Below are 12,833 nucleotides of genomic sequence, written 5' to 3' on the forward strand. Positions count from 1 at the left end.
CTGTAGCCTGAGTTTCCTTATTTCATGAATGAAAACTAATTTACAGTGAATGGGTGATTGCTCCTTTTTCAAACACATGCCATGTGGCCAAATGTAAATCACAGTAAAGTGAGAGATTTCTTCTTTGTTTGTAGGTGTTATCTCTGATCTGTAAAGCTTTGCATTAAGTTATAGAAACATGGTCAATGTAAAGGGGGAGGGAAGAATATTGTTAAACCCTGTTTGAATTTTGCAGGAGGACATTACATGCCAGACTTCAAACTGGCCCTGGAAGTGGTAGTGAGCAATCTGAGTTACCCCTGACAAATTTCTGCTTGTTAGTGGATTTTTTATTGGATATAGTTTCTTTGGTAAGAATTGCTTTATTCATTGCTGATAATAGGGTTCTGTACATTTCTAGTTTACAGAAATACTGTATCTGCTTTATTAGTTTTTTAAAAATATATATTGTTATAAATAGGTGGCCACCTTTAGAAGAACTTTTGTTTTCATTGTATGATGCATGATAAACTGGTTGCTTATAAGCAAAGTGGCTTTTATGATGCTTATACCTGAAAATTTTTGTCTGTTGTTGAATTCTCTAAAACTACACTATATTAATGACAAGTATAGTCTTTTGTAGTTTGACATGCTAGTTTAGATATGCAGCTTTCTTTTAAGGCTCTTTTAAATGTTATCATAAGATATATCTTCCTTTTTCTGCTGACATTGCTTAATGTAGCAAAGACTGTTGGAACTGTTTTTCCTATACCTGTCTTTCCTCAATTCTTTGCTTTCTCATTTCAAAGCCTACTAGAAGTATGAGAGTGCTGTGTCAGGTATGGCAATCAGCCTATTTTCCCTTTAGTTCTTAACTTGTGTATCTTTCATTCTTAAACTTTTGTATTAAGGTTATTAAAATAATGGTAGTAGCATTTTTAGCCTAATTGTTGTTTTGTAGTCTGTTTGCTGTGTAATAAGCAAGATGTAAAATTCTGAAAGAGTTAAACATTTTTCCATTTGTTGGTTACTCAGCTGTAAAGTTAATTTTCTTTTTCTTTTAAGTAAAGCATGTATTTCTTAGATATTAAGATGTTAATTTTCCTTTTTCTGTGTTCCATATGTTGAAATCACAGTGTAGCAAGTGATGGTTACCATTGTTATAGACAATAACTTAAAAGGTGGAATTTGATGTTACAATTAATGAGTTTTACTATTACTTTGTTAGGAGACTTACATTGAAATACAGACAGAACACTTGCCTCAGCTGTTGCTCAGGATGATTTCTGCATTGACAAGCCATCTGCATACTTTACACTTGTCTGAGCTTACTGATTCTCTTCGACTCTGCTCAAAGATCCTTAGTAAGGTTCAACCTCCATTACTATCTTCTGGTACAGATGGTATTCTGCAGCTTCCTAGTGGTAACAGCAGTTCCCTAAAAGAATGGGAAAATAAAAAGGTAACTGATTGTTTTGCAGCATCTCAGAAAAATAATTTTTCTGTGGAAAGGAAAAGTGGACTTTCTAAGTTTTTGCTGAACCTCCTACAAGTCTTTATTAAACTTAGTTTAATGTACAACAATACATGTGAAACTCAGATCATCAAAATAAATGATAACATTGCATTTCATTCAGGTGAAATATTTTTATTCTTAAGGGAGTTTTATCTAGATTTTATATTATACGTATATGTCACTTCAGAATCAGAGCTTTAGAGTGAAGTTATGAGTCAGATTATGTAGAGCAACAGGAATCGAAAGAATTCCCCAATTTTTGCCTACATATTAGTGATGTGCAATTTTTCCTCTCACATCATATTAATGCCTATCAGTTATTTTACAACCACTGTTAAGTTCTTAGAACGATTTAATAAAGAAATAGAAAAAAGAAAACAGCCAGCAGCTCCTTCTCTTTTAATATTGTCTAGTGTGGTCTATGCAACCATGGCTCTGTAAGTTATGTTAAGTGACATGCCTCAAAATCCTTGTTCTCTATCTGAAGAAACTAGAGAAATAGGTAGAATAATTTAGGTGTGGAAGTGATGGTTACAGGTCATTGCTCAAAGCAGGGCTGATTTCAGTTAGATTCTACTTTAAAGCTAGGTCAGGTCACTCAGAATCATATCCAGCTGAGATTTTAGTATCTATGAGGATGAAGATTCCACAACTTCTCTGTACACTTTTGGGTTTTTTTTGTGCTTAGTTATTTAATCAGAATTTCCATTGTTGCAGCTTGTGTTCAATGCCTCTTGTTCTTTCATTGTGGATTTCTGAGCACTCCTCCACCTTTTCAGCCACCTAAGGGAAGTCCCAGCCAGCAAAGGCACACCTTCTCTCCCTCCACAACTCTTGGCATTCTTTTTGTTAATACTGAGTAACTCCAAGTCTCTGAGCATTCCTTTTACATGTCAGGTGCTCCTGTGGCAAACTTCCACTGGACTCACTCAGTATATCAATGTTTATTTTGTACTAATGAGTGCAGACTTGGACACACTGTTCCAGAAATGATCTTAAAACTGCTGAGCAGAGGAAACTAATTGCTTCCCTCGACTTGCTGGCTGTCCTTCTGCTAATATGATCCAATTATGTGTTTGACCTTCTTCACTAGAAGGGTCCATTGCTAGATTATGTTAACCTCATCCATTAGCATAAACAACATCCTTTATGTAGGATCCTATCCTTGTTCTTTCTAGCCGCTGATACCTGACAGTTTCTGTTCTTTTGCTTTTTTATATTTTAATGAAGCCTGTTTTGATAGTGTGGTATTGCCCTTTGGACCTTTAATGGCCTTTTTCTTTCAATTACAACTGACTCATATGTGGCCATGGCTTCTGTTAAGAGAGTAAAATTAATTACTATGTTTCTGTTCTCCTGTATTTTATAAGACAGGGTGACCCTATTTGTCTTTCCAGGCTTTTTAGTACCTAGACAATGGAAACTATCTCAAACACATATTCATTTTAATTCCTACTTTGTCTCTGGTAAAGGAAGATGTAGTGCATCATATATAATGATGTCTGGGTTTATTAATTCATTACAAAGTTATTCAGATTTTTAGATTGTGCTCATATTCTGTATTTAAGCCAGTTAGTGATTAGGTGGTCAGAGAGCAAGAGAACTTCTGGGCCTGTCAGATCTCCATCTGCCATCACTGGTAGGATAGGTAAATGAGAAGTTTGTGAGCATGTTCTTTACCTGCATTTACTCACAGTGATGCACTTCTGTTTAAGTTGTTTCCCTAATCACCTCACAGTCTCAACAGGAAGCAGACTGTGCTGTCAGTACTGTAGCAAGACTGTAGGAGGTTAGAGCAGCCCAGAAAGGGTTCTTCTTGAGCAGAAATTATTAATTAGATTTGTGAACAATTAAAGTACACAGTGAGTCATGAAGAACAGTTGTTGCTGTTTCTAGGAGATGATTTATATTTTTTTTTAGTTGTAAATGGTTAGTAGTTTTTAAAAGAAGTTTTATTTCTTATTCTATAATTATAAATTTTTATTTGAAAAGAATCTCCAACTTCCAAATCTTTAGATTATTATAAAAAAAAAAAGGATGTTAGTTGTACCATATCTATATATTTATATATATATGAATTAGGATTCCATCCACATTTAATAGACAATTTCTTAAAGAGCATAAATTTTGACTTGAAATCAGTCTGGCTTTATTAGTATAAATAGTTGTGGTTCTTCTATCAGTAGTATATCTAGACAGTTATTAGGCTAAAATGATTTAATATTTAATGTGATTATTTACTTGTACAGTGATAGAGAAGCGTGTGCTTTTTCCTACTCTCTAAAGTCTTCCCATTCTTGGCTGTCATCTTGGATCCTTTGCCTGCAGGCATTTATTACTCTTTTATGACTGCAGAAGTTTGTGATTTATGGATAAGTATCTTGTCCTTTTGTAAACATGCCAAAATCTAAAGACAAGGACCTTGATAGCTGAAGTGATCATAAGCAACATAATTCTGTGTCCTGCTTCCTGCTGGAAGTGAGAGGGTTTTTTCCATATATTAATATTTTGGTTTATGATGCTATATAAATTAATAATGCTTGTGCAATGCATAATTACGATATGAAGAAAATGTTAAAAGCAATAATATTTAAAGTATTTTACTTTATTTTTAACATTTTTTTTATAGTTAGCATGATCTAGCAAGCTTACTGAAACACCAAACATCATTTTGCATGAAATGTATTTACATGAATAGATTTGAAACTGTGGAATAAAATTGTTACTTCCAAATGGAGAAGCAAATAAATATTTTCTCTCTGAGACCTAAATAACCCATTTTGAGCACTCATTAAACTCTTGTCTCACTCAGGTGCCATCAGTTTCTCTTGAAAATCCTAATGACGTGTTTGAAGATGGTGAAAATCCTCCAAGCAGTCGGTCCTCAGAAAGTGGGTTCACCGAGTTTGTGCAGTACCAGGCTGACACGACTGATGACATTGACAGAGGACTGAGTGAAGGTCACAGTGGACCTGGCATTCCTATTATTGGTAGCACATCCTCAGAGACTGAGACAGCATCAACTGTGGGATCTGAGGAAACCATTGTACAGCCTCCTGTGATGACACAGGGCACGGCAGCTCGAAGTGGGAAAACGATCCAAAAGACTGCAATGCAGTGCTGTTTGGAGTATGTCCAACAGTTTTTAACCAGATTTATCAACCTGTATATCATTCAGAGTAATTCCTTATCTCAGCCCTTAGGGGGAGAGCTTCCAGTAGACTCCGCTAGAGAGCAAGGACAGACCGCAAAATGGGACAGAGAATCACAAGTTGATGGTAAGGTGAAAAAAACAAACAAGAAAAAAGCACCAAAAGAATACCTTCCTGCCTTTATTGCTGCTTGTCAGCTCTACCTTGAATGTTCAAGCTTTCCTGTTTACATTGCTGAAGGAAACCGTACTTCGGAATTACATCCTGGGAAGCCTGAAGTTGGTAAGCTCCATTCCTCATTGTTCTGCCCTCTTGAAATGTTTATTTATTTATTTGCTTATTTAAGAAGTAATAGCATTCATGCTTTGTGTGGGTTGCTGCTTGCTGTTCCTTTCAGAAATGTGAATTTCTTTTGGTAGCAGTTGGTTGTCTTCTTGGCATCTAAGCTAATTTTTCATAGATTTTAAGAATATTGCTGGCATGGGATTTGACACTAATTCGTATTGGGATGGGAATTATAAATTATGCTGGAGAGCAGAATCTAGAATTTTCAGCTGTGCTTCCGTACTGTGTAGATCCACTATGGTGGGGGTTTTTTGATGTATTTTGTAATAGCCACAGCTGACCTAAGTTCTTAGCTTCATTTTAACAATTTTGGATTGATGTGCACATTGATTACTTTGCTCAATACATGGAAATTATAAGCTTCTGATCAATAAAAGTCATACTAGATTAATTTTATTTTGCTGCTGCTAAAGAAGCAGTTCTTGCAAACAATTCTTGCAGCTTCAGTTGAATTAGAAAAAAAAATAAAAATTATGGGGTGTGTGAAGTGTGAATTCAGATGCAGATAGAGAAATGTGATTAAAATATTCCCAGTCCTGGATTGCTGTAAAATGTAGTATTTTAGATAGACAAGCTTTTTTATAGTTTGTAAAGTCTTCAATTTACAGTTCAGATTTTGGTTCCACATCTGATCTTTAGCTTGAGAGCTGCTGCCTTAAAATGTCACGATGGCTACATTTGGACCATGCAATAAATATTTACATTTATTTTGGCTACTGTCCCGGTAGTTTGCTGTGATTTTATATTTTCTAGGAAACTCCATGGTTGCAGCTTTTTGTTCATATTCACAACTTTCAAAATCTATTGAAGGCTAAGCCTCAACTGCTATGAGCAGTTTTTTGGCTTTTGGAAACCAATACAATAATTAACGTGACTGCTTCTTCTATTCCTGCAGTCTTTTCAGATTTGTTTTATATGTCTTCATTATATAGCCAGAAGCAGACCAGATCTAATTTCATGAGATCTAGACACATAAATATTTCTGTTAGTTGAGAGCAATTTGGTTACAGCTGTTTATTAATTGAAGGTATTGCAAAGTGAAGGTATTACTACCTTTTGTAAAAATCTGGCACAGGATATTTGTGTTTCTATAACATGACCCTAAAAACAGTGATTTTATTTGTTTATACCAAACACTAGCAGTGTACAAAATAGTCTTGAGGCAGAAGACTAGGAATATTTTAAAAATCAGCTGTTTGCTTATTACTTTTCTGTGGATATAACGCTTTTGATTATTGCTGCCTGGATAACTCTGGAGCAGGAAGCCTATGGAGGCTGAGAACTGTGTGCCAGGTGTGAAAGGCAGCGATTCTAGGAATCCTTTTCACTTTAAAGCTCTTGGATTTTCATTGTTCATTCACTCATCTGAACCTTCCCACTTGTGTTATTGCATTTGCAGTCTGTTAAGCAGTGTGACTTTGAGGAAAAAACAAGAATTATAGGTGGCTGAAAGAAATGGGCAGGGTTTCATTTTGGATGTAAATAGGTGTAAAATGGGAAGGGTGGGTGGGAATAGTGATGGGAATGGGGTTGCACACCTGTCCTGAGAGTCCTGCTTACTGCAACAGAGTGCTGGTGGAACAGAGAATGGAGAAGGTGAGAAGGTAGCTACCATAGTTTGCACACCAGTCTTTTCTTCATCTATTGATATGGCTTTTTTACTGCAGGAAAGGCTGATTTTATCAAAAGCTTCCCAAAATTGGAATGTGTTTTTGATGGGTTGGATTAGCTAGTGATGTGACCCACTTGCCTTTAATCCATGGTGAGAGTCATCAGTCTGTTTATTTGCAGGAGACAAATTAATCTCAAATTGATAGAACATAATTGTGTTTAAATGTTGCTGTATGATAAATATGTACTATTTTTAACTGAAAAAAAATTAAAAAGGGAACTGAGTCACAGTCAGAATAATGTTTATATCTGTAAACTCTAAAATACTGTGTGGACTTCCTAGGTATATTTAGGCTCCAATTTACATTTCAAAGTTAACTGTTGTGCATATAGATGAGAAATTGGAATTCTTAATTCTTAATAGGTTCTGTATTGTGCCTGTTAAATAATGCTTCATTGTGAGTGTCAGGTTCTAGAAGCATTTGCCTATTTTAGGAATATCAGCAAGTGAATCCTTTTGAAATTTTAAGAAAAATTACTTTGCTACATCTAAAATAAAAAGAGTGCATTTTCATTTGCAGAGTTGATTGTGAACTTCTGAGAAAGACACTTGCTTTATCAGTATGTTATTAAGTGAGGGCACAGTAAGAAGGACGAAACAGCCATCTACAGTGAAAGCAGAGTATGATTTAATAGGATTGAGTTAGACACCCAGAAAAACTTTTATTTCCTAAATATACTAAAAATACTTTTATTTCCTAAGTGTTGCCAGCACAACCTCTATATTTTCTGTGAGTTTTAACTTAGTTTTTATATATATGTATATAAATATTGGAATGATTCTGTATGTGTATTATATATGTGTATAACCTATAATACGTGTGATATTATTAGTATCTATAAAATACTACAGAATGATTCTAGACCACAAGCTGCAATTAAGACTTGATTGCTGATCAAGCATTTCCTGAAGCAGTAAAGAAATGAACCAATAAATCATAGAATGGTTTGGGTTGGATGAAAGAATGTGCAAACTACTAGAAGTCCAGTTTTATCTAAAACATGAAGTCATGTGGATGCATTTCCACCTTTTTCTAAGCCCATACAATAGCTGGGTTGAAATATGAAAGATAAAGGACAATTGTGCATATGGTTATGGGCTACAAGAGGAAAATCAATTAACATTTAAAATTGTTAAATGCATGTATCATCTGTGGTTTTTATTTCAGACTGTGAACAAGTACAGCCTCCCCTGTGGCTACAGACTTTAATGAATGCTTGCAAGCAAGCAAGCGATTTCAGTGTTCAGGGTGTTTCTATTTCCCTTGTGATGGACTTGGTTGGATTGACTCAATCTGTTGCTCTCGTCACTGGAGAAAACTTGAACAGTGTGGAAACTGCTCAGCCTCTGAGCCCTAACCAGGGAAGAGTTGCTGTGGTCATCAGGCCTCCTCTTACTCAAGGCAATCTGAGATACATGGCTGAAAAAACAGACTTCTTCAAGGTACAATGCAGTCTCTCATTGGTGTTTTCTTTAGATTTCTTTTCCTGGCTGGTGAAGACTTAAGTCTTGGCTACTTTGCCATCCTTGGTATGGTAAACCAAATTTTTTTGCTGGGTATTTTGGTAACAGTTGTAACCTTTGTTAGACTTCAAATGCAAACACAATTTTGCCACTCTGCCTGTCTTAATGCTGCTTGGTTGAAACTCTTTGTTTGAACAAGTATTTTTAGAATATAAATAAAACCTAATTGAATAACATAAATAATTAGAAAAGGTACAAAACTGAGATATACATAATGTAGGACTCTGTTAAACCACAGTCTCTGCGTTTGTGTAGTTTATGGAACAAATCATTTACAAAAGATAATCATCAGCAGAGTATATTACATAGTTAACTATATTCCAGTGTAAATAATATCTGGAGATAACTGTGACTTCTCACTCCTAAAAAGAATTATTTATGTTGTAATTTATGGCCGTGTTTCAAACAGTTCCTTATGTTCATACAAACAAAAAAGAACAGTTTTATGGATTGACTGTTGGTCATGTGATGTCATCAGATGTGGTGTCTCCCATCCTTGCATAGAGCTCAGAGCAAAACAAGGCTATGATACTCATTCACTTGTGTCTCTTGAAACTTTTATTTTCATGTGCAAAGCTTATAGCTTTAACTCTTTGGGACCAGTTGGGTGATGGAACTCCTCAGCATCATCAGAAAAGTGTGGAGCTCTTCTACCAGTTGCACAACCTTGTGCCATCTTCTAGTATTTGTGAAGATGTTATTAGCCAGCAACTGACTCACAGAGACAAGGCAAGTTGTTTATATATTTACTAAAAGATGAGTTAAGTATATAACTATAGAAATATATTTAGAAAAAGGACTTCTGTCTCAGAGGAGGACATAATTTCAGTATTGAAATAATGTTGCCGAACATTGGTTCAAACATTAAATATTCTCTTATCTTTTACTTGCATGTAGAACATGACATTTGTCCATCCTCTCACACTGCCACTCACAAGAAACTTTAACCTTATGTGTAGTAGTTGAGCCTTGTTTTCATGGTGTCCTGGTGTTTTCACAAACCTGTGGAAAGTGTTTGTAGTAGTTCTAATTGAATATAGATTTTGTAGATTCCATTCCAGTTGTCCTAACCCTTCTTCTTTCCTTGTACAACTCCATCAAATTTAAGCATGCTTTCTTTTGCTGTGTCCTCAACAACTGTAGTTCAGTCCTCTGGTGTGCTCCTTCTTTCATCTAATTATTGCATCTTGTCAAATGATTTGTCCTCATAATAGCATCTAGACTTTCTGTATCTTGTCCTTCACAGAACTTGGAGAAGGAACCATAAGCATGTTATCATTGCCATGTCTTCTCTTTTCTTGGCATAGGGTTGGATTAATTATTTGTTAAGGCAGATATGTGGGGCCCCCCTTATCTTTCTATCCTTCTGCCTACTCTTTTGTCACTTTGTCGCAGCTGAGGTGTCCTTCCTTTCTCTTTGTGTCACCACCTTTTTACAGTTTGAGACCTGTTTTCAATTCCTTTCCCTTTCTGTGAGACACAGAAATTCAGTTTGCTGCATTTGATATCATTAACTTGCTACTTCAGCCTTAGTTCCCTTTCTCTTTCAGGCAGCAGTAAACTTGATTTTTTTTTGTCTTTCTTACAATTTTAATAGACTGTCTGATTTTGTCTCTCTTTGTAAGTGGTATTGCAAGTACAAGACAAAAGAGGAGCTTGTAATTAATATTTTTATTTTATTTCTGAGTCCTTAGAACTTAGCTATATATATTTCTGAATGGCAGGACTTCACAGCTTGACATAGTGATAAAACTGCTGGTGATTTATACTTTCACTTCTTAGTGTGGTCGGTGAAGTGCTGTGACTCTGGATGTGGCACTTGCTCATCTCTGCCAACCTTTCCGTGAAAACAGTAATTTCTTATATCTTCCCAGCACGGATTGCAGGGGCTTACATGGAGTCATCTTTATGTGTTTGAGAATTGGTTTTCACTCTTTATTCAGCAGATGTTATTGAATTATTTTGTGTTATTGTGTGTATTTTGCAGCAGTGTTTTGGGGTCTTTTTCCCTGTGAGAAGCAATTTTTTTCCTAAATACCTGTGATGCTTGCTTTACCTTCCAGAATGCTGCTGTTTCCCATCTGGTTTTTTGTTGTTTTTTTTTCTTTCTTAATTTTACTTCTGATGTGATCTGCCTTCTTTCTGCAGTTTTCAGTTTTTATAGCTTCTATTTTAAATGTTGATATTTGTGGCAGATATTGATTGTTGCAAAGCTTCCTAAGCCTTATGTTGTAAATTAAGTGTGGAATACAGTGGAGTTACCTTTTTTTAGGTTGTTCTCATTTTGATTAGAGGTAAATATACCCGCTGTTCATTCTCTATGAGCATATGTTTTAAGAACAGACAAGTGAAAATCTTCATCCTTTTGGCTCTGCTTATCATCTAGTAATCTAGTTTAAGCCCTGATTGTATTTAAAACTAATTTTGATGTTTTATTCAAGATAACCTTTCTACTGCTCTATTCATGATCTCTTCTAGTGCATTGATATGTATAAACTCACTAAAAACAGAGTTGTGCAACTTACAAGAGTAAAATTATTCAAGCTGTCACATTAAGTATTTGAAAGTTTTTCAAGCTAAACTTTGAAACTAGGGCAGCCAGGATCAAGATGCAGGAGAATCCTTTCTTGATAGTAAACTGTTCCCAAGGACCTATTGTTGCATATTGCTGTTTTTAATGTTATCAATTAGAATTCATAAAAAAAAAAAAGGTTAATTTTAATGATTTCCTTGTATCTTTTAAGCTGCTGTATACATCTTTTTTTTATTCCCAGTTCTCATCAGAGGCAGTTTTGTTCTGACAGATCTAACTTATAATTTGGTCCACAGAAAGTAAGAATGGAAGCTCATGCAAAGTTTGCAGTGCTGTGGCATCTCACCCGTGATCTTCATATTAACAAATCTCCTTCCTTTGGCCGGACCTTTGACAGGTTGGTGGCTGCAAGTGTGATTCAGTTGAAATAGTTTTGCTTCAGAAAATTTACCCACATTATTCTGGCAGAGTGTTTAGAAATTGGAGCACTACAGTGTAACTGTGAGAGCAAGGAAGGAGGATAAGAATTAATTCATGTTAGACAAAATTATTTTCACAATCACGATGATGTAAGCTGTAAATCTGTAAAGAGTGGGACAGGAGTGGTCACACGATTCACTATCACTGCAGTTAAAATATTTGTGTATATTGAACATAGTATCTGAGTTCTGGACGTGATTTGGTAAAAATCAAAGCAGGACATAGAAGTCAACCCTGAATTGAATTATATGGAAATGGAAAGTAACAGTAAAGCCAAGAAAACTGAAGACAAAAATTGGAAGTAAACATTCATATGTGAAAGTTCCTCTGTCTAATCTGTGTGTTTTGTATAAGATGTCATATATGATAAGCAGCAGAGGATTTTGGTTTTGCATTCTGGTATCACACTACCTTCTTAGAAAAATATGAATGTGCCAGACCCTGAAATAATTTGTCTTTCTCAGCTAGCACACATGTAGGAAAGTGCTTAATTAAATTTCCTAATGCTTACTTAGCTGTAGGAAGCAGAATAAAAGGGTTTGTTCCGCAATGACTGACAGTATCTAGTCAAAAGAGGCTGTGATAAATTCTGCACATAGAGTTAAGAGCTTATAAACATGTACTACCAGAGGACACAAAACTGTTGGTAGAATATTCAGAATCCAATAAGTCTAGAGTTTTTTTTTCTCCACTTCTGGAAAGGATTCTAAAGGCCAAAACTAATAAAAGAAGAAAATAAACATCACATGTAGTGCTGAATTGTCAAATATATTTCTTCTCTCAGTTCTTGAAGATAAGTTCTTTGAATTTTATCTTCTCTTTTCCATGCATCTGTGTGAACTGACTTTTAAAGTTTAATTTTTTTGTACAGCAGTACTTAGTAGGTAGCCAAAGCTTGTTATGCTAGTAGCAGCTGCTAGTATTAGAGCAACCATCTTAATTGACTATTTTTACTAGCTCTTCCTGGACATTTCTTCATTGGGCTAGACTAAGATGTAAAACTTCAGGTTGCAAAGTTTGTATTCCAAAGAAAATACTCTCTTATATGGAAGAGACATGGTGTATGTACTGACAGGTTGAAATTTACCATATATTAGATGAAAATTAGATTATTCTGTAAGTAATGCATAATATGTGCTAGGTTCATCCTTCTTTATGTTCTAGATCTTTGTTTATCATGCTGGACAGCCTTAATAGCTTGGATGGTTCTACATGGTCAGTGGGACAAGCCTGGTTAAATCAAGTGCTGCAAAGACATGATATTGCAAGGGTTCTTGAACCTTTGCTGCTACTGCTTCTCCATCCAAAAACTCAGCGAGTTTCTGTTCAGCGAGTACAGGCTGAATGTTACTGGACTAAATCTCCCTATCACCCTGAAGAAGAAAATGAAAAGCACTTCATGCAGAAGTTTAACTGTGCTGATGGTACGTTCTCAAGACTGTAGGAAGTTCCTTATTTAATTTCTTGTTATTTGCAGGCCAATAACAAACATGGTAGAGATTTTTTTAAGGGTAAATCACAAGAAAATGTGCTAGAATAGCTGCTGCTTATATGTGCATTTGTGCATGTTTTCTACTTCAAGTTTGGGTATTCCAAGTATCATTTAATTTTGATTGCTCTCAAATTAAGATG

At 35.3% G+C, this 12,833-nt stretch overlaps 1 protein-coding gene across 1 annotated transcript in view; it reads left to right on the forward strand.

Moving 5' to 3' along the window:
- Positions 1-12,833, forward strand: part of DOP1A (DOP1 leucine zipper like protein A) — a 60,692-nt gene that overhangs the window by 24,920 nt on the left and 22,939 nt on the right. Inside the window, exons 12-18 of the mRNA XM_030447101.1 lie at positions 236-350; positions 1,208-1,441; positions 4,308-4,929; positions 7,833-8,107; positions 8,765-8,917; positions 11,018-11,118; positions 12,366-12,625. Coding sequence (XP_030302961.1) covers positions 236-350; positions 1,208-1,441; positions 4,308-4,929; positions 7,833-8,107; positions 8,765-8,917; positions 11,018-11,118; positions 12,366-12,625 — 1,760 coding nt within the window. The remainder of the gene's footprint in view (positions 1-235; positions 351-1,207; positions 1,442-4,307; positions 4,930-7,832; positions 8,108-8,764; positions 8,918-11,017; positions 11,119-12,365; positions 12,626-12,833) is intronic.

Source organism: Calypte anna, chromosome 3, assembly GCF_003957555.1.
Source record: "Calypte anna isolate BGI_N300 chromosome 3, bCalAnn1_v1.p, whole genome shotgun sequence".
Lineage (NCBI taxonomy): Eukaryota > Metazoa > Chordata > Aves > Apodiformes > Trochilidae > Calypte > Calypte anna.